This window comes from Pseudophryne corroboree, chromosome 5 (genome assembly GCF_028390025.1).
Source record: "Pseudophryne corroboree isolate aPseCor3 chromosome 5, aPseCor3.hap2, whole genome shotgun sequence".
In the NCBI taxonomy this organism is placed as follows: Eukaryota; Metazoa; Chordata; class Amphibia; order Anura; family Myobatrachidae; genus Pseudophryne; species Pseudophryne corroboree.
In genome coordinates, this window is record NC_086448.1 from 345,067,457 (window position 1) to 345,090,624 (window position 23,168).

At 45.1% G+C, this 23,168-nt stretch overlaps 1 protein-coding gene across 5 annotated transcripts in view; it reads left to right on the plus strand.

Annotated features, from left to right (window-relative positions):
• The window catches only part of TRANK1 (tetratricopeptide repeat and ankyrin repeat containing 1), a 417,569-nt gene that overhangs the window by 343,637 nt on the left and 50,764 nt on the right, over nt 1-23,168 (plus strand). For all 5 annotated transcript variants that reach the window (XM_063922607.1, XM_063922605.1, XM_063922608.1 and 2 more), the window contains 4 exons: nt 1,117-1,220; nt 1,413-1,545; nt 4,010-4,155; nt 4,305-7,246. In XM_063922607.1, coding sequence (XP_063778677.1) covers nt 1,117-1,220; nt 1,413-1,545; nt 4,010-4,155; nt 4,305-7,246 — 3,325 coding nt within the window. The remainder of the gene's footprint in view (nt 1-1,116; nt 1,221-1,412; nt 1,546-4,009; nt 4,156-4,304; nt 7,247-23,168) is intronic.

Sequence of the window (23,168 nt, forward strand, 5' to 3'; positions counted from 1 at the left end):
TAGGCTCGATTTAAAGTCCAGATTTTGGCTTTGTCTATTTTCTTTCAGAAACAATTGGCTTCTCTCCCTGAGGTCCAGACGTTCTTGAAAGGTGTTCTGCACATCCAACCTCCCTTTGTGCCTCCACGGCACCTTGAGAATCTAAATTTGGTGCTGCAGTTCCTCCAATCGGACTGGTTTGAACCGTTACAGGAGGTTGACGTAAAGTACCTTACGTGGAAGACCATCACACTGTTAGCCTTGGCCTCAGCAAGACGTATGTTGGAGCTAGGGGCGTTGTCTCACAAGAGTCCCTACTTAATTTTCCATGAGGACAGAGCTGAACTCAGAACTCGTCAGCAATTTCTTCCTAAGGTGGTGTCCGCTTTTCACATCAACCAACCTATTGTGGTTCCAGCTGTGACGGACACCTTGGCTACTTCAAAGTCTTTGGATGTTGTGAGGGCTTTGAAGGTTTATGTAAAGAGAACAGCTTGTCACAGAAAATCCGACTCGCTGTTCATACTCTTGGGCGGCTGCCCGGGGTGTCTCGACTTTACAGCTCTGCCGAGCAGCTACTTGGTCAGGTTCGAACACGTTTGCAAAGTTTTAAAAGTTCGATACTTTGGCCTCTGGGGACCTTCAGTTTGGTCAACCCACTTTGGTAGCTTTGGTACTTCCCCATGGTACTAAATTGATTCCCAGTATCCTCTAGGATGTAAGAGAAAATAGGATTTTAATTACCTACCGATAAATCCTTTTCTCACCCGCCCAGTGCTTCATTCTTCCTGCACTGTTACTTGGTTAAGTATTCTGGTTTGTTCAGCTGTTGCTGTTCATGTTTCAAGTTTGGCTAGAATGACTTTCCTAATGTTCTGTGTGCTGTATCGTAATCTCACCACTTTCCTTATCTATCCTTCTCTCAAAGTATGTCCGTTTCCTCGGGCACAGTTTCCTAGACTGAGTTTGGTAGGAGGGGCATAGAGGGAGGAGCCAGCGCACACTATCAAATTCTTTAAGTGCCTAAGGCTCCTAGTGCACCCATCTATACCCCATGGTACTAAATTTATTCCCAGTATCCTTTACGGACTAGGAGAAAAGGATTTACCGGTAGGTATTAAAATCCTATTTTTTCAGGTTGCTGCAAAGTGTTACCAAAAGGGTGAAGCATTGGAGAAAGAGAAACTTGCCTTTGCCCATGATGAAGTATTACAGCTGCAGTCTAGAAAAGCCAGTCCAAGGTCAGCACCGACATTACACCTCTCCTGTTCACTTGGTCAGAGAAGATGTAAAGTGTCTGCCTTTTTATCTCTTGTGACCAGGAACGTGTACAGGCAAAATATATTCTACATTATGAACTGTAACCCAAGTGGTGATTAATAGACACTACTGTTAATGTATTTGTGTAATTTGTGTTATATGTTTAACCACAGGGAAAAACAAATGGGATACATGATGCTTGCCAAGACCTACTTAGAATGCAAAGAAGCAAAACTGGCTCTGAAATGTCTAATGAAGGCCAATAAGTTTAAACTTTGTGGAGAACTTTGCAAAAAACTTGAAAAGGTAACTGGTAACCGAACTGGAAATGTGATTGGCCACGCTAGCAGCTGCAGTATCTATGATCAAATTACTACAGTACTTCCAACAGCTCATTGTGTTGTACATTTGTGGCTTTATAGTTATTCCTTCCATTTCACTGTAGTTATAATTCCTACTGCCAGGTTTACCCTAAGATGGACTGCTACAGATGTGTCCTCATACATTGTTGGTGCAGTCCCGTTAAACAGCCCTCCTAGTCTGCGCCTAGTCATGAGTACGCTTACTACACCGGGCATCTTTTTGTGCATTTTTCCCCCAGTAAATGCATCTTATTCGTATCACTATGCGTCTTATTTTTTATTTATTTTTATTTGCTGAAAGTGCATCGCTATGCAAATAAGACACACAAACAGACTCTGCTCATTAACATATGTGGCATACCTATATTCTTCAGCTCTATCTGCATACGAAATGCGACATTACAGTGTTTGCCTGGAAATCAGCCACTGACACTGTAACGTACTATTTTGTATGCAGAGACCGCCACAGTCACACACATAATATAGGCATGCCACATATCATTTTAATCAGGAGAGTCTACTTGTGTGTCTTATTTGCATAGCGATGCACTTTCAGCAACAAAAAGATGCCAAATGTTAGCATGGGAACTGGCAATTCACTCACGCCACACATCTCATAGTGCATGGGATATTGAGGCTAGTTGCATGAGGACACATCTTTATGTATATGCAAGTAAGCCAGTCACAGACGTGGTTACCAATACAGGTTGAGTATCCCTTATCCAAAATGCTTGGGACCAGAGGTATTTTGGATATCGGATTTTTCCGTATTTTGGAATAATTGCATACCATAATGAGATATCATGGTGATGGGACCAAAATATAAGCACAGAATGCATTTATGTTTCATATACACCTTATACACACAGCCTGAAGGTAATTTTAGACAATATTTTTTATAACTTTGTACATTAAACAAAGTGTGTGTACATTCACACAATTCATTTATGTTTCATATACACCTTATATACACAGCCTAAAGGTCATTTAATACAATATTTTTAATAACTTTGTGTATTAAACAAAGTTTGTGTACATTGAGCCATCAAAAAACAAAGGTTTCACTAGCTCACTCTCACTCAAAAAAGTCCGTATTTCGGAATATTCCGTATTTCGGAATATTTGGATATGGGATACTCAACCTGTATTCTAATTTTTCTACCAGGATTCTCTCCCCAGTTTCTGGTAATAATCCGTTTTGTTTATATATAAAGTTTGCAGCTGGAGCCACATCTACAGTATGCCACTGACCAAGCACAGCATTACAAACACCCCTTGCACATTGGACCCAAGGTGACTACGTTCACACTGCACCCGCGTCTGCCACCTTCTGTGCTGTTGGCAGGTGCCATGTGCTTTGCCAATGATAGCCAATCAGCCGCCTTTTAGCGCGACACGGTCCTGCCATTCCCACTGAAGCCTACCCGGGTTGGATGTGGAATTCACCCTGGTTGTGACCCGGATAGTGGACCCAGAGGACCCGGGATGCACAACCCAGGTCAAGCCCTTCACACTGAGCTAGAACCCTGGTTTCACCGGCAATAACCAGGACTATCCGCTTGGTGTGAAACTGGTATAGGTAGCAGCATGGTCTCCTAAACTCCACAAAAGATCTTGGATAGTACACCATCTTAAAGCTGTGATTTTTGCACTTCAATTAATTGCCCTTTCATTTTGCGGCTTTTTAAAAAAACAGATCCAGTGTTCCGCTACCTTCATCACATTATATAAGCTATAAGGGAAGTTCAAACCGTGCATATAGAGTAGAAAAATCGAAATGTTTAATAAAATCATACATGTTCGGACTTAGATAGAACATTTATACTTTAGAATCTCAAACCCAGTTTGCATATGCGTCTCTCCAGAGTTGAGAGTAGACGTGAACCTTGATGTGGATTATTTTGCTGCACAGTTGAAAACCAAAGGTGTTTACAGTGCACATCAAGCGCTTCGTAAATTACGCCCCCTGACTTCCATTGTGATTTGTCCAGCACACTTGGTTTCGGACCATACAGTTTTCTGACATCTAATGAGAGAATTAAAATCCTTTACTGATAAGTACGACAAATGGCATAAAGCTACGTGTAGAATATACTAGCAACAATATGCACATGTTGTGGTTTGAGTGACTTTCAGCAGCTCATTGTTTGTGGCTCATTTTTTTCAGCAGCTCATTTTTTTATTCCAAATGGCTGTTGGGCTAAAGCAAGCTCTTTCTGGATGATGTCATGTACCTGATAAGTTTATGCTGCTGTTATAGGGCTTGATGGCTTCATTTTGTTTGATTGCACAATACATTTTCACTTTATTGGTTACCATATTGTTGTGCTGGCTGTTTTGGCTAAATGCTGGATACAATTTATCGATCTATTTGCTTTGTTTATTTTTAAATGTCCTTTGTGTTGTAGACCAAAGATGCAGCTTACTTCTACAAGAAAGCACAAGAGAACAAAGTTGCTGCCCAGTTGTATGAGCAGAGTGGAGAATTTGAAGCAGCACTTAACCTGTATTACCATGGGAAGATGTATGAAGAAGCTGCTGATGTTATTGAAAGGTGAATAATGACTAGAACTCACTAGTATAATTAATAGTATAATGAATAATGACTAAAACTCACTCATCACACAAGATGCTCTCTTTACATTTTTCATGAGCCTATAAGATTGCATTGTCTTACCTACTGTTTATTCCATGTATTTGTAGGCACCACAGGAAGCATCCTGATGCACCATTACAGTTCAATGAGAAACAGTTCTATTTAGAAGCTTCTGCAGAATACTTCAGAAACAATAAACTCAAAAAAATGAGTGAAATGCTTTCTAAACTTGACGTTGAAGATCAGTTGGTCTTCCTTAAGAATCGAAGATGCTGGAGTGAAGCAGCTGACTTGCTTAAGAGTAAGAACAGATGTGAAGAAGCAGCATGTTTTATGCGAGAGAATGGCAGGTTGTTAGAAGCAGCAGACCTGACAAGAAGGAGAGCGTTTCGAGCATCCTGCTTGCTTGCAGCAGCTCGTCACAGCATAGCAAACGGTAAAAACCCTGGCACAATTCTTTCCGAGGCTCTGCAGCTCTTTACAGACACAAACAACCAAGTTGAAGCCTCGGAGACTATCCTCCTTCAAGGAATTTTGGAGAGTGATTTTGAAAAAATCAGGAAATCATTTTTTTATTTCAAGAAATCATCTCATCATGCTGGTGTTGTAGAAGCACTCCTTGAAGCTTCAATCTGTGATGAGTCCAACCCTAAACTATTGACATTGGCTTCATATGGTCTTGAGTCTCTGGTGACACTCCTAAAAGCATTAAAGGATACAAAAAGTAATGCAGAGCGGGAGATGGTGAAGTACTGTCTAGAATTTTATGGCCTTGTACAAGTGGATGAACACCAATGCTCTATTCTTCAACATGAAGGGGCAAGATTTTTACAAATAAAAGTAGAAGAGGATAAGGAACCGGTAGAACTCAAAGATGTGAAGTTGTGGTTGCAAAATCACTTTCTAAAAAAGCTATTTGAAATATCTAAAATGGTCCTAGGAAACCCTTACCCAGATGTTTGTGACAAGTACATAATAGGTCTAGAGTGTACAGATGAAAATTGTCAAAGTTTGCAGATGAAAAATGTGCACGAGCCTTTACAACATTTTCAGTTGAGAAAAATATTGCAGTCTAAAGTCAATTTAATCACTATTTGTGGATTGCTGGTTGAAGCACAAAACATATCCAAAGATTTCTCTGATGATCTCGAAGAAATTGTCAAAGCTCATGGGTATAATTACTGCAATTCATTTTTAAGGCTTGTTTTCTCTAAACATTTCCATCTTCGTGTACTTTCAGAAAACTCAAAAATGTGCAGAGATGTCCTTCTCAAATTTCCAGTGCCAGGAATAACCATGCTAAACAAATTCCTGGGCTCCCTCTTCACAGAAGATAAACGAAGTAGAAGAGAGTCAACTGACTTCTGGCTAAAAGTAATGCAGATATGTAGCTTACAATCACGGTATCCACATAGTCTGCAGCGTTTCCTTGAAATGGAGGAGAGAGCTTATAGCGAGGAGTATAACAAGCAGAACAGGAAGGTTCATTATTCACAAGGAATTGGTAACCGCATAAAGTATCCCGAAGGCAGACACGGCATGCTGAAACCTGAAAAATCAAGCATTTCATCAAAAGTGACTCACATCCATTTTTTTCGGCTGCTACAAACTTCTTTACAGGAGCTGTATGTGACCAGAGACCCAGATAGCTGCAAGCGACATTTTTACAGGTTTATGAATTTGCTAGTCAGGAAATGTGTTGAGCCATTGATTCCTAACATCGGAAACACAGTGATGCTTCTAGAGTTCCAGTTTATTCTCTGTAGTGCCACACTGATGCGATTTTGCAAGGAGGCTACAGTTGTACTTCCAAAAAGTTACATTTCCATTCTCCACTATTGGGAATTCATGTTTGGAAAGAAAGGTTCTCTGAAAGATACATATGCCATCTTGTGGGAATACAAACCAAAGGATCTTCGTCAGCTTACATGGGAGTTCAGGCATCATCTTTTTTATCTTGCTGCTGTTCTTGTTGGTGAAGAGAATACGGAGTTCAATGTTCTTCTTGATGCATTCAGTTGTGTAGATTGTGTTACTTCAGGAGAAGCTGAAAGAACATTAGTGCTTTGGTTAGTAATGATGGTAAATCTTACTGGTGTTGTTAATGAAAAAGCAAGACCTATACTCACAAACTATATTCCAATGATCCAGAACAAGCTGATATCTCTAATAAATGAATTCCCCTCAAGAGTTCCAAGTAGGTTGATTAGTGCTGTTGACAAAGTTGCTTCAACTGAGAATACCGAAGATCTGATTTCCGTGCTCCAAGAATTGCTGGGACAACGTGATGATGAACGCTTGGTGGAATGTTCATGGAGGTGGGACATAATGTATAGCAAAGGGCAAGTACGTGGAATTTACTTTGATGATAAATTCAAGTTTAGAAAGTTTTCTTACGTTCAATACAATATTCAAAATGTTAAACCCTTCTCCATGGATAATGAGCAAGAAGAATTTGAGGAAGAGAAAGTTGATCTCTTGGCAGCCATGGCAGCTGATGTAGAAAAGCAAATTGCCTCACGAAAGATGCATACGGTATTTCTTGTTGCATACATCTGTATAAAGTGGAAAAAGGCTACCAATCACATGTCGAAAACGCACATGGAAGAGGTGATTCCAGATAATTTTAAAAGGGCATATGTTGACCGAACCCAATGTGACTTATGTGGAGTGAAATTTTCAAAAGTGATGACATTCTCTGACCCGCTAGAAATTGAAGAAGACCCAGAAGAAGTTGCAACTCCAACCATGAAAAATATTGAGGAAATTCAATTACAAGATGTGAGAGAAAATTATGAAAATCACACTGCCCATGAGAAACATAGAGAGCAAAACAAGGCCTACAGAAAGTATCTACAGTTTTTTCAACTTACAGTGGATACAGTGATCAATGAAGGAAAGTCTCTTATAGAAACTATGGAGCACACTTCAGCAAACAGATTAACCTCAAGGGAAGAGTTACGCTTGGAACAGACTAAGATAGAGAACAAAATTAAAATAATTACTGAATTGATGGAAGATATCTATGAGCGAAAGAACTGGGCTCTAGGTAAGGCAACACATGCAGCATAGAACCAGCCTCAGATCTAACATTTATACACACTTAATCTGTTTCTAGGAATTGTACACTGCACCTACACTGCCTAATAACGTTACTTATACAGTACTAGATAATGTGCTCCATGGAGATTATTTCTCAGTAGATTATTTCTCATTTTGACAGTATTTAATGGTTTAAAACTTATTATTCATACAACAGGGTGATACTCTTAGAAAATACATATTTAAAAGACCAATGTGCATTCTTGCCAACACAATAAATGCAACTAGCTGATCTGCTTAAAGTGTTAAATTCACTCAAATATTAACATTAGTGGGAAATGCTATTTTACGCTCCACATTATATTTAAGTAACTGTGCTAACTGATATTTCTTATTATTGCCAAAGGATAATAACATGTATACAATATTATGTTCTGCATCCACTCAGGCGCTCCTATATATATATATATATTATATAAACACACACATATAAATATATTGGGATGCCGACGGTTATGTGACAGACACAACTCAGTAGACCGGTGCTGGATCACTGTCAGCCAGTATTCTGAACGCAAGTATCAGGGTCACTGTTGGGGTTAGGGCCAGGGAGGGGGTTGGAGCTAGGCACTAGGGGGCGTGGGGTTAAAGGTTGTTGGTTTCCACAGGAAAACATTGGGGAGTAGAGTGGATCTTGATCTAGAGGCACCAACAGGCTAAAGCTTTAGACTTTCCCAGGATGCATTGTGGCCTCCCTTATAAACCCCGCCTCCAGGCAGTGAGAGCTCGGTTTTTTTCTAACAGGTCTGGGCAGCCCTGAAAAATCTTTAATTTTTCATCCACTAGGGGTCACTGGAGTACTCTTGGGATATGGACGGCTTCCGCAGGAAACAGGGCACTGAATATTTAAATTTAGAACTCTCCACCCCTCCATATCCCCGAGTACCTCAGTGTTTTTTTCTGTGCTCATGCACTAACAAAGGCTGCCAGATTCATATGCACCATAGGTTATATTACTAGACTATTGAGCCTATATTAAACACAGGAGGCATGTATTGTAACCTGACCTGTGTTTATCACTGTAAGCATGGCATGGGGGCCATTTTAACCATGCTTCCTGGTTCTTCCTGTTTGTAATTCCAGAACGTCCCTGTCTTACATCTCTACTCCACCGGAGGCGCAGGGGTGTTAGTGGGAATTTTTGGTTCAGGTTTCATATAGGCTGACCATGTGAATGCACTTTGGCCATATATATATGTATATTACACACCTTAAGTAACAATTTTACTGAGTCGTGCATGTGTCTGTCTTTGTTTATTGTGTTGTCTGTCTGCATAATGAGTACGGCACCAGCAAAGACTAAAAAAGAAGTTTTACTGCAATGTCTGTACATGAATCTACCACATGTTCAATATGTTTTGTAGGTTTCCACTCCGGAACCCGGTTTCATTCCTATGTTACGCAAATGTAATGGCTGGGTTGCAATTAGAATTGGCCGCCGCTCGACACGAGCGGCAAGAGCGGAGTCTCGGATGAGACCGCCAAATCTAAGTCTCAGCCGTTGCAAAGGTCCAACTTCACTTTGGGTAACAAGGTATTAATTTAATTGGTCTTCTAATTTAACCGTTTTCTGCTATGTTGCAGTCTGACAATTCTATGCCAAACCTCACGGCGCTAAATAAGGGTGAGAAGGGCACATTAGACCAGCAGTCAGAGAGTGCAGTTTTTGACAGCCCAGACATTGATAATGACCAGTGCGTCAGTCTCTGAAGTTTACAGAGACTAAGGAGCCTCTAACATATAATAAGTCGTATTTACTAAACGACAGAGATCTCCAATGGGGTTCTTATTTAGGATATCTTAATAAGATGTTAGTAGAAACACAAAATAACCGAATAACCGGTTCTATACTTTCTACTTACCCGTTTCCACACAGTGACATCTACATTGGAGAATCCGCCATTGGTGGATTCGTCTGTGTCAAACCTTATAAAGACCCTTCAGACGTAAGAAAGATTTCGGTCACTAAGGCGCTCTTTGTATGGGAACAATGACGATCACGTTATACTTATCGTTAATCAAATCTGAGAAGCGGCTGAGTATCTATGTACAGCTTCTGCTGCCGGCTGTTAGCTCGCTTCTCGCTTTTCATCGTCGCTAGTTACAGCACGACAAGTTCTCTGGCTGCGTTCTTGGCAAGCGGAGTCAGAGGTCAAAAGAATACGGTGGCCAGAAGTTGTTTGGTCCTAAATTGGACAAATGCATTTCTCAGGCCAAGGTGGGGGGGGGGGGAGTCTAGTTTCCTGCCATTGCCTCCACCGGTACCAAGACGGAAATACTCTGGTCCGGCGTTCAAATCCTTTAGACTTCAGTCCTTTCAAGGCTGTGGTAGAGAAACAGCCACGCCTTGTAACGCCACGGCGCTATAGTCACCAACAAGCCAGTGGCTTGACGGGCTCCCAGGCCATCTCGGATTTCCAATTGTGGCAGCGCACCTTCAGACGTTACATTTGCCGGGATTCCAGACATCCACTGATGGATGTATCCGCAATTTAGTGTTAAAAGAAAGCTGTCTCCCGCCACTGCGCTTTTTCAAGACAGGACTGCCTCTGTCGGACGACAAGAAGGCGTTTTGGCAGATTGCCATTCAGTCTCTGCTGGATTCAGCAGTTTTTAATTCCAGGCCTGGTACACCAACAAGGTCAGGGTTATTATTCCCGTCTGTTTGTGGTACCGAAGCCTGAGGGCTCTGTCACAGTCTCAATCAGTAAGTCACTTACTACAGATTGAAGATGGAATTTCTGCGGTCAGTAATTGCAGATTTGGAGCCACAAGATTGCATGATTGTGCTTGATCTCAAGGATGCGTACTTACACATTCCGATTTGGTCACCTCATCAGAGGTTCTTGCGTTTTGCAATACGCCACAACCATTAACAGTTTCAGGCTCTACCGTTTGGCCTCTCGTCAGCGCCTCGGGTATTCACCAAAGTGATGTCTGTGATGATAGCTCATCTCAGATTCCTGGCAGTGACAATCGTTCCGTGCTTAGACGATCTGCTCAAAAAAGCTCCGTCTCAGCAGATGCTCCTCCAACTTGCGCTGCTAACGTACACCACGGTTGGAGTGTCAACTTCAAGAAATCGCATCTAATTCCGTCTCAACGACTTCAATTCCTAGGTATGGTTCTCGATACGGTAAATCAAAGAATTTACCTACTACAACAGAAAGTACAGATTATTCGCCATCTGGTACAATTAGTGCTCAAGCCACGCACACTTTCGGTACATTTGTGTATTCGCCTATTAGGAACAATGGTGGTGGCTTTCGAAGCGCTTCAGTTCGGAAGATTTCACTCGCGGCCATTTCAACAGCATGTGCTCGCACAGTGGTCGGCCTCGCATCTGCAGATTCCCCACAGGGTGAGGTTGTCGCCAAGGACGAGGGTGTCTCTACTCTGGGGCTCAAGGTACACAATTTAACCGCAGGCGGCGGCTGGAATTGAATAATTCTAACGGCTAACGACAGTCTCAGAGGTTGGGGAGCTGTAGTTCAAAATTGTCAGCGACAGGGTCTCTGGGCGGATCACGACAGATTGCTGTCTATAAATGTCCTGGAACTCCGCGCAATTTACAATGCACTACGACAAGCAGTACACATGCTTCGCTCTCAGACTGTCCAAGTGCAGTCAGACAACGCGACGGCAGTCGCATACATCAACAACAAAGGAGGAACGAGAAGCCGCATGGCAATGCTGGAACTAGCTCGAATCCTCAATTGGCCAGAATACCACCAGGTGATATTGTCGGCAGGGTTCATTCCGGGAGTGGACAACTGGGAGGCGGATTATCTCAGCCGTCGGGATTTTCATCCAGGAGACTGGGCATTAAATCCAGAGGTGTTTCACATGTTGGTCCACAGGTGGGGTTACCCTCAGGTGGACCTGATGGCGTCTCGCCACAATTACCAAACGCCCCAGTATGTGTCCAGAACGAGAGATCCAAAGGCAGTGGCGGTGGATGCTCTCACAATCGCGTGGCCGTACAGCCTTGTGTATCTGTTTCCACCGTTTCCGTTGCTCTCTCGGTTGCTAAAACGGATCAAAAGAGAGTCCGTCACAGTCATACTAGTGGTGCCTCATTGGTCTCGGAGAGCTTGGTTCTTGGATCTCCGCGGACTACTCGCAGATGATCCTTGGCCGCTCCTACTACGTCCAGACCTGTTACAACACGGTCCGTTCTTTTACCCCGATTTAGCGCGGCTGCGTTTGACGGGGTGGCTGTTGAGACCGCCCTCTTAAGAAGAGAGGGCATTCCAGTATCGGTTATACCAACCATGTTACGAGCTAGGAAGCCAGTTACGGCAGCTCATTATTACAGAATTTGGCGTGCCTATATAGGTTGGTGTGAAGCTCGGAAGTTTCTGACATCATCTTTCAAGTTATCCCGTCTTTTGTAATTTCTACAGACGGGGTTAGATGGAGGACTGCGTTTATCTACACTAAAGGTGCAGGTATCTGCGTTGTCAATTTATTTTCAAAGATGATTGGCTCTATTGCCGTCGGTACACACTTTTCTACAAGGTGTCCTCAGAGTACAGCCTCCATTCCTTCCACCTACAGCGCCATGGGACTTGAATCTGGTTTTAGATTTCTTACAGTCTTCATATTTTGAACCCTTACAGCAAGTGGATATAAAGTTTCTCACTTGGAAAACAATTTTTCTTCTAGCCTTAGCTTCGGCAAGGCGTGTTTCAGATTTGGGTGCCTTGTCATGCAAGCCACCGTATTTGGTGTTTCATGATGACAGAGCGGAACTTCGGACGAATCCCGCTTTCTTCCCAAAGGTAGTGTCATCTTTTCACATCAATCAACCAATAGTAGTTCCTGTGTTAACAGCACATTCTGGAACTCTGGATGTGGTACGCGCATTACGCGTTTATGTATTCCGAACGTCTACTGTTCGTAAGACGGATACGTTGTTTGTTCTCTATGATGCTGCCAAGATGGGTTGGCCAGCTTCTAAGCAGACCTTATCCAGATGGATAAAACTGACTATACGTCAGGCTTACCTTAATGCTAGGTTACAGCCGCCTACATCAGTAACAGCTCATTCCACACGTTCTGTGGGAACTTCATGGGCAGCTGGTCGTGGAGCTTCTACGACGCAGCTTTGCCGTGCGGCTACATGGTCTTCAGTGCACACGTTTGTGCGCTTTTACAAGTTTGATACGTTTTGCGGCATCAGCATCTAGCTGTGGCCGCCTAGTGTTACAGGTGTCAAACAGCTCTCCCGCCCACGGGGCAAGCTTTGGTACATCCCAAGAGTACTCCAGTGACCCCTAGTGGATGAAAAAGAAAATAGGATTTTGGTACTTACCAGGTAAATCCTTTTCTTTGAATCCATAGGGGGCACTGGACGCCCACCCAGAGCAGTTTTACCTGGGTTGTATTAAGCTCAGGGGATCTTATGGTAACACATTCACCGACTGGTTCAAATTATAAGGTTCTATCGGTTATGGTGTCAACTGTTTAGTTGTCAGTAACGTTATGTGTCAACTTTGTTGTTGTCCGTTATGTTATATGTAATTCTCCATTGTCAACCTCTCTATAGTTCCTGTTCGGCTCAGTAAAAAACACTGAGGTGCCCGGGGATATGGAGGGGTGGAGAGTTCTAAATTTAAATATTCAGTGCCCTGTTTCCTGCGGAAGCCGTCCATATCCCAAGAGTACTCCAGTGCCCCCTATGGATTCAAAGAAAAGGATTTACCTGGTAAGTACCAAAATCCTATTTTCTAAGAAGGTTTCTTCAAATAAGCTGTCAGCGCTGTATGTCAGGAGACACTTCAGCGCTGCAGCTTCATCACCTCCCAAGCGGCGTTGCATACTCCCGCGGCTCTGTTTCCGGGTACTTGCAGCGGAGACGCTCTGGCTTAGGCACACAGTCGCAGACCACTCTCCTGGATCGCGTGGCTGTTATGGGGAGGAGGTAACCGGTTCCCCCAGGCGGGACCCATCATTAAATCGCGTTCCGTTCGCGACCTAGGGAGACAGGTTGCTGTGCTGACATGGACACTGTCACCGAGCAGAGACCCCAGTAGACCGCCAGGGCGTAAGAGTACAGGTCAGGTGTACTAACGCCCCATTTAATAAGGCTCTGTAGTACCTGCGGTGGAAGTCCAGCATAGGGGAACCGGCGCTTGACCTGTAGCCCTTCCCCTGGCCCAGGGAGCCATCTCCACATAGAGATTACCCACCCTGGAGCTGCCTCACTACCTGACAGAGATGCTGGGCGCCATCTTCTGAGCATACATTAGTTGCTACTGGTCTCAGGGATTGCAGGGCAAGGTCTCCCTTGTAAAGCCGCCTATATACAGTGCTGTGACTTTACAAACACTTAAGTATTCTACATGTCTATATACTGTATGTGTGTGTGTGTATATATATATATAAACCAGGATTCCACGAAGTGGAGGGTGCACTCTCACAAAATGAAGAGTTGTTCAGGTTCTTCCAATCGATGTTTTATTGTAGCCTCAAATAATTCAACGTTTCGATCCAATTAATGGATCTTTTTCAAGAAAGGCTGTACATAAATCAGCAGTACCAATTATTACATATTCAATTCCTTCAAGTATATGAATATCTAAAAGAAACAGAACAAGAAACAAAACTCAGCCTCCCAGGTCCATATACATGACAATAACATCAATACCAATGTTATAAATAATGACAAAAAGTCTTCGTCTAAAGGAGTAAACATACACCCATAAAACCGTGCCACTGCATAATATGTGTCTAAAAGACCAATAGTGTCTAATTATACAATAAACAACACAGTGATCGTGCAATAACAGAGTAACCGCACCACAGCATGCATCAACCAGGTAACGCTGTTTACCTGGAATATCCAGTACGGCATGTGAAGAAAACAACTAGCATCATCTTCATCAAATGCATCAATAGATACTAAATAAATACATTATATATGTGTGTGTGTGTGTGTGTGTGTGTGTGTGTGTGTGTGTGTGTGTGTGTGTGTATATATATATATATATATATACATACACACTGCTCAAAAAAATTAAGGGAACACTAAAATAACACATCCTAGATCTGAATGAATGAAATATTCTTATTAAATACTTTGTTCTTTACATAGTTGAATGTGCTGACAACAAAATCACCCAGAAATTATTAATGGAAATCAAATTTATTAACCCATGGAGGTCTGGATTTGGAGTCGCACTCAAAATTAAAGTGGAAAAACACACTACAGGCTGATCCAACTTTGATGTAATGTCCTTAAAACAAGTCAAAATGAGGCTCAGTAGTGTGTGTGGCCTCCACGTGCCTGTATGACTACAACGCCTGGGCATGCTCCTGATGAGGTGGCGGATGGTCTCCTGAGGGATCTCCTCCCAGACCTGGACTAAAGCATCCGCCAACTCCTGGACAGTCTGTGGTGCAACGTGGCATTGGTGGATGGAGCGAGACATGATGTCCCAGATGTGCTCAATTGGATTCAGGTCTGGGGAACGGGCGGACCAGTCCATAGCATCAATACCTTCGTCTTGCAAGAACTGCTGACACACTCCAGCCACATGAGGTCTATCATTGTCTTGCATTAGGAGGAACCCAGGGCCAACCGCACCAGCATATGGTCTCACAAGGGGTCTGAGGATCTCATCAGTCAGGCTACCTCTGGCGAGCACATGGAGGGCTGTGCGCCCCCCCAAAGAAATGCCACCCCACACCATTACTGACCCACTGCCAAACCGGTCATGCTGGAGGATGTTGCAGGCAGCAGAACGTTCTCCTTGCGTCTCCAGACTCTGTCACGTCTGTCACATGTGCTCAGTGAGAACATGCTTTCATCTGTAAAGAGCACAAGGCGCCAGTGGCGAATTTGCCAATCTTGGTGTTCTCTGGCAAATGCCAAATGTCCTGCACGGTGTTGGGCTGTAAGCACAACCCCCACCTGTGGACGTTGGGCCCTCATACCACCCTCATGGAGTTTGTTTCTGGTCGTTTGAGTAGACACATGCACATTTGTGGCTTGATGGAGGTCATTTTGCAGGGCTCTGGCAGTGCTCCTCCTGTTCCTCCTTGCACAAAGGCGGAGGTAGCGGTCCTGCTGCTGGTTGTTGGCCTCCTCCACGTCTCCTGATGTACTGGCCTGTCTCCTGGTAGCGCCTCCATGCTCTGGACACTACGCTGACAGACACAGCAAACCTTCTTGCCACGGCTCGCATTGATGTGCCATCCTGGATGAGCTGCACAACCTGAGCCACTTGTGTGGGTTGTAGGGAGGTCATACAGGCACGTGGAGGCCACACACACTACTGAGCCACATTTTGACTTGTTTTAAGGACATTACATCAAAGTTGGATCAGCCTGTAGTGTGTTTTTCCACTTTAATTTTGAGCGTGACTCCAAATCCAGACCTCCATGGGTTAATAAATTTGATTTCCATTGATAATTTCTCTGACGTCCTAAGTGGATGCTGGGGACTCCGTCAGGACCATGGGGTATAGCGGCTCCGCAGGAGACAGGGCACAAAAATAAAGCTTTAGGATCAGGTGGTGTGCACTGGCTCCTCCCCCTATGACCCTCCTCCAAGCCCCAGTTAGGTTTTTGTGCCCGTCCGAGCAGGGTGCAATCTAGGTGGCTCTCTTAAGGAGCTGCTTAGAAAAAGTTTTTAGGTTTTTTATGTTCAGTGAGTCCTGCTGGCAACAGGCTCACTGCATCGAGGGACTTAGGGGAGAGAAGTTCAACTCACCTGCGTGCAGGATGGATTGGCTTCTTAGGCTACTGGACACCATTAGCTCCAGAGGGAGTCGGAACACAGGTCTCACCCTGGGGTTCGTCCCGGAGCCGCGCCGCCGACCCCCCTTGCAGATGCTGAAGATTGAAGGTCCAGAAACCGGCGGCAGAAGGCTTTTCAGTCTTCATGAAGGTAGCGCACAGCACTGCAGCTGTGCGCCATTGTTGTCACACACTTCACACCATAGGTCACGGAGGGTGCAGGGCGCTGCTGGGGGCGCCCTGGGCAGCAATGTATAATACCTTTTATGGCTAAAAAATACATCACATATAGCCCTTGAGGCTATATGGATGTATTAAACCCATGCCAGATATCTCAAACTCCGGGAGAAAAGCCCGCCGGAATAGGGGGCGGGGCTTATTCTCCTCAGCACACAGCGCCATTTTCCTGCTCAGCTCCGCTGTGAGGAAGGCTCCCAGGACTCTCCCCTGCACTGCACTACAGAAACAGGGTAAAACAGAGAGGGGGGGCACTTTTTTTGGCGATATTTTATATATTTAAGCTGCTATAAGGATACAACACTTATATAAGGTTGTTCCCATATATATTATAGCGCTTGGGTGTGTGCTGGCAAACTCTCCCTCTGTCTCCCCAAAGGGCTAGTGGGGTCCTGTCTTCGATAAGAGCATTCCCTGTGTGTCTGCTGTGTGTCGGTACGTGTGTGTCGACATGTATGAGGACGATGTTGGTGTGGAGGCAGAGCAATTGCCGATAATGGTGATGTCACCCCCCAGGGAGTTGACACCGGAATGGATGGCTTTGTTTATGGAATTACGTGATAATGTCAGCACATTACAAAAATCAGTTGACGACATGAGACGGCCGGAAAACCAGTTGGTACCTGCCCAGGCGTCTCAGACACCGTCAGGGGCTGTAAAACGCCCTTTACCTCAGTCGGTCGACACAGACCCAGACACGGACACTGAATCTAGTGTCGACGGTGAAGAAACAAACGTATTTTCAAGTAGGGCCACACGTTATATGATCACGGCAATGAAGGAGGCTTTGCATATCTCTGATACTGCAAGTACCACAAAAAGGGGTATTATGTGGGGGGTGAAAAAACTACCTGTAGTTTTTCCTGAATCAGAGGAATTGAATGATGTATGTGATGAAGCGTGGGTTAACCCAGATAGAAAAGTGCTAATTTCAAAAAAGTTATTGGCATTATACCCTTTCCCGCCAGAGGTTAGGGCGCGCTGGGAAACACCCCCTAGGGTGGATAAGGCGCTCACACGCTTATCAAAACAAGTGGCGTTACCGTCTCCTGATACGGCCGCCCTCAAGGATCCAGCTGATAGGAGGCTGGAAACTACCCTAAAAAGTATATACACACATACTGGTGTTATACTGCGACCAGCCATCGCCTCAGCCTGGATGTGCAGTGCTGGGGTGGTCTGGTCGGATTCCCTGACTGAAAATATTGATACCCTGGATAGGGACAGTATTTTATTGACTATAGAGCAATTAAAGGATGCTTTTCTTTATATGCGAGATGCTCAGAGGGATATTTGCACTCTGGCATCGAGAGTAAATGCGATGTCCATATCTGCCAGAAGAAGTTTATGGACGCGACAGTGGTCAGGTGATGCGGATTCTAAACGACATATGGAAGTATTGCCGTATAAAGGGGAGGAATTATTTGGCGTCGGTCTATCGGATCTGGTGGCCACGGCAACTGCCGGAAAATCCACCTTTTTACCTCAGACCCCCTCCCAACAGAAAAAGACACCGTCTTTTCAGCCGCAGTCCTTTCGGTCCTATAAGAACAAGCGGGCAAAAGGACAGTCCTATCTGCCCCGGGGCAGAGGAAGGGGTAAGAGAGGACAGCAAGCTGCCCCTGCCCAGGAACAGAAGCCCTCCCAGGGTTCTGCAAAGCCCTCAGCATGACGCTGGGGCTTTACAAGCGGACTCAGGAGCGGTGGGGGGTCGACTCAAGAATTTCAGCGCACAGTGGGCTTGCTCACAGGTGGACCCCTGGATCCTGCAGGTAGTATCTCAGGGTTACAGGTTGGAATTCGAGAAGTCTCCCCCTCGCCGGTTCCTAAAGTCTGCTTTGCCAACGTCTCCCTCAGACAGGGCGACGGTATTGGAAGCCATTCACAAGCTGTTTTCTCAGCAGGTGATAGTCAAGGTACCCCTCCTACAACAAGGAGAAGGGTATTACTCCACGCTATTTGTGGTACCGAAGCCGGACGGCTCGGTAAGACCTATTCTAAATCTGAAATCTTTGAACCTGTACATACAGAAATTCAAATTCAAGATGGAGTCACTCAGAGCAGTGATAGCGAATCTGGAAGAAGGGGACTTTATGGTGTCCCTGGACATAAAGGATGCTTACCTGCATGTCCCAATTTGCCCTTCACATCAAGGGTACCTCAGGTTCGTGGTGCAAAACTGTCATTATCAGTTTCAGACGCTGCCGTTTGGATTGTCCACGGCACCTCGGGTCTTTACCAAGGTAATGGCCGAAATGATGATTCTTCTTCGAAGAAGAGGCGTATTAATTATCCCTTACTTGGACGATCTCCTGATAAGGGCAAGGTCCAGAGAACAGCTGGAGGACGGAGTAGCACTAACCCAATTAGTGCTGCAACAACACGGGTGGATTCTGAATTTTCCAAAATCTCAGTTGACACCGACAACACGTCTGCTGTTCCTGGGAATGATTCTGGACACGGTTCAGAAAAAGGTGTTTCTTCCGGAGGAGAAAGCCAAGAAGTTATCCAAACTTGTCAGGAACCTCCTAAAACCAGGAAAAGTGTCTGTGCATCAATGCACAAGAGTCCTGGGAAAGATGATGGCTTCTTACGAAGCGATTCCATTCGGCAGATTCCACGCACGAACTTTTCAGTGGGATCTGTTGGACAAATGGTCCGGATCGCATCTGCAGATGCACCAGCGGATAACCTTATCACCACGGACAAGGGTGTCTCTTCTGTGGTGGTTGCAGAGTGCTCATCTGTTAGAGGGCCGCAGATTCGGCATACAGGACTGGGTCCTGGTGACCACGGATGCCAGTCTGAGAGGCTGGGGAGCGGTCACACAGGGAAGAAACTTCCAGGGAGTATGGTCAAGCCTGGAGATGTCTTTTCACATAAATATACTGGAGCTAAGAGCGATTTACAATGCTCTAAGTCTGGCAAAACCCCTGCTTCAGGGTCAGCCGGTGTTGATCCAGTCGGACAACATCACGGCAGTCACCCACGTAAACAGACAGGGCGGCACAAGAAGCAGGACAGCAATGGCAGAAGCTGCAAGGATTCTTCGCTGGGCGGAAGATCATGTGATAGCACTGTCAGCAGTGTTCATTCCGGGAGTGGACAACTGGGAAGCAGACTTCCTCAGCAGACACGATCTACACCCGGGAGAGTGGGGACTTCATCCAGAAGTCTTCCACATGATTGTGAACCGTTGGGAAAAACCAAAGGTGGATATGATGGCGTCCCGCCTCAACAAAAAACTGGACAGGTATTGCGCCAGGTCAAGAGACCCTCAGGCAATAGCTGTGGACGCTCTGGTAACACCGTGGGTGTTCCAGTCAGTGTATGTGTTCCCTCCTCTGCCTCTCATACCAAAAGTACTGAGAATTATACGGCAAAGGGGAGTAAGAACGATACTCGTGGCTCCGGATTGGCCAAGAAGAACTTGGTACCCGGAACTTCAAGAGATGCTCACGGAGGATCCGTGGCCTCTACCTCTAAGATGGGACCTGCTTCAGCAGGGACCGTGTCTATTCCAAGACTTACCGCGGCTGCGTTTGACGGCATGGTGGTTGAACGCCGAATTCTAAGGGAAAAAGGCATTCCGGAAGAGGTCATTCCTACACTGGTAAAAGCCAGGAAGGAGGTGACTGCACAACATTATCACCGCATTTGGAGAAAATATGTTGCGTGATGTGAGGCCAGGAAGGCCCCCACGGAGGAATTTCAATTGGGTCGATTCCTACATTTCCTGCAAACAGGATTGTCTATGGGCCTCAAATTGGGGTCCATTAAGGTTCAAATTTCGGCCCTGTCGATTTTCTTCCAGAAAGAATTGGCTTCAGTTCCTGAAGTCCAGACTTTTGTAAAAGGAGTACTACATATACAGCCCCCGGTTGTGCCCCCAGTGGCTCCGTGGGACCTTAATGTAGTTTTGGATTTTCTCAAATCCCATTGGTTTGAGCCACTCAAATCGGCGGATTTGAAATATCTTACATGGAAAGTAACCATGCTACTGGCCCTGGCTTCAGCTAGGAGAGTGTCAGAATTGGCGGCTTTATCCTATAAAAGCCCATATCTGATTTTCCATTCGGACAGGGCAGAACTGCGGACGCGTCCTCATTTTCTGCCTAAGGTGGTGTCAGCGTTTCACCTGAACCAGCCTATTGTGGTGCCTGCGGCTACTAACGATTTGGAGGATTCCAAGTTGTTGGACGTGGTCCGGGCATTGAAAATATATATTCAAGACCGGCTGGAGTCAGAAAGCCTGACTCGCTGTTTATATTGTATGCACCCAACAAGCTGGGTGCTCCTGCTTCTAAGCAGACGATTGCTCGTTGGATTTGTAGCACAATTCAACTTGCACATTCTGTGGCAGGCTTGCCACAACCAAAATCTGTCAAGGCCCATTCCACAAGGAAAGTGGGCTCATCCTGGGCGGCTGCCCGGGGGGTCTCGGCATTACAACTCTGCCGAGCAGCTACGTGGTCGGGGGAGAACACGTTTGTAAAATTCTACATATTTGATACCCTGGCTAAAGAGGACCTGGAGTTCTCTCATTCGGTGCTGCAGAGTCATCCGCACTCTCCCGCCCGTTTGGGAGCTTTGGTATAATCCCCATGGTCCTGACGGAGTCCCCAGCATCCACTTAGGACGTCAGAGAAAATAAGATTTTACTTACCGATAAATCTATTTCTCGTAGTCCGTAGTGGATGCTGGGCGCCCATCCCAAGTGCGGATTGTCTGCAATACTTGTACATAGTTATTGTTACAAAAAAATCGGGTTGTTATTGTTGTGAGCCGTCTGTTCAGAGGCTCCTACGTTTGTCATACTGTTAACTGGGTTCAGATCACAAGTTGTACGGTGTGATTGGTGTGGCTGGTATGAGTCTTACCAGGGATTCATTATCCTTCCTTATTGTGTACGCTCGTCCGGGCACAGTATCCTAACTGAGGCTTGGAGGAGGGTCATAGGGGGAGGAGCCAGTGCACACCACCTGATCCTAAAGCTTTATTTTTGTGCCCTGTCTCCTGCGGAGCCGCTATACCCCATGGTCCTGACGGAGTCCCCAGCATCCACTACGGACTACGAGAAATAGATTTATCGGTAAGTAAAATCTTATTTTTTGTGTGATTTTGTTGTCAGCACATTCAACTATGTAAAGAACAAAGTATTTATTAAGAATATTTAATCCATTCAGATCTAGGATGTGTTATTTTAGTGTTCCCTTTATTTTTTTGAGCAGTATATATATATATATATATATATATTTATGTATACTAGTTCAGTGCAACTTTATTGTGATAAGAATTTCTGCATTGCCTATGACTGTGTGTGCTTGTATCTGCTGTGTGGTTTCACTCTGTGTTTCCCAGATATAACGGTCACTATATTCTGTACCCTAGGAGGCTAGGTGCGTCTGGGTCTGCTAATATAGTGCGTCACAGTATTTATCCAATACGTATATTCTACTGTGTGCTCCATATACTGGATTTATTCGCAGGTATTGTACTTTGTTTGGCTTTATCATACTAAGTCGCTCTGTTGTTGCATTCTCACATAATGTCTAAGGGCAGTAAATCAGTGGAAGCTCCTGCATCATGCAGAGCATTCTCCAGGGATTTACCAGAGGGGGAAGTGTTATATGACGGTCTGTGAACTAAATGTCATACTCCTCCCAGTCAGTCAGCAGATCATGCAATGGAGCACCCTGGGCTGCGTTCACCAACCTACTGGGTACACTGGTGAAATGCATAAATGCCCCCTATAGGACCACCGGTGCACTGCACCTCATATTGTTCCTATGGTTGATCCGCCTTAGGCTCAAAAATTGTCTAACCAATTGCAGCAATGTATCTGTTTTTGGTTAGACAGAAACCTACACCAGGTCACTCCCGTGTCTCTGGGTTCTCTAAGCGTACTGCTTCCTCCTCGTAATCCAAAATCCTCTGTGATGTTTTACCCGAAGAGGAGGGGAGCATACGGTCCTGTCAGACACTGAATCCTGTGTTACTGATTAGGATTCTCCCTTGCAGATTGATGTCCTGGCCTTAGTGGATGCTAAGAAGCATTTCCTTCAAAGAGGAGAATTCAAGTACTGTGGCAAAGAAAACTGATAAGTTTATACAGCAGAAGGTGGTTAAAACTATATTAACCAATTCTGATCATTTTGTGGACATCAGAGGGGAACCCTGGTTAATCCAGGGAGGAAATTCCCCCTGGCAAAAATGGGCCTTAGCTCGCTATCCTCTCCCTGCAGAGTTATGTAACAATGAGAAACTCCACCGCTGGTGGATTCTCACGTCACCCACCTTGTGGTGTCATTCACTCTGCCTGTCACCTGACTGAAGGAACCGACAGATAAGCGTGTGGAGGGATGCCTGAAGTCTGTTTACTCCCTTACTGGAGCCATTCATAGACCTACTATAGCTGCCTCCTGGGCTGCAATTGAGGCATGGGTTCAGACAGAGGAAGAGCTGCCCGAGGATATATCTGACAATACCAGACAATACCTGTCTCACAATACCCCTGATACGTTCTCTGAGGCGGGTGTATTGGCAGCCAAGTCGTTGATCACGTCCATCCTCGTTTGCCGCATACTGTGGTTGAGGTCATGGAAAGTGGACCTGAACTCCAGAAGACTCCCTTTCACTGGGGACATTATGTTTGGGGTAGACCTAAATAAAATAGTCTCTGAAATAGCAGCCACTAAGACAGTTTTCTTTCCCCATTACAAATCCTTTTGCACAGAAGGCAGTAGGTACCACTTTCCGTTCCTTTCGGCCTCAAGGGAATGCAAAAGGTCAGGCATACCTGAGACAATCCTGTGCTTCCAAAACCACAAAGCCCAAGGCCAAACAATCCTGGGCAGCCCGTCAGCCTGCTTCAAAACATGACAAGC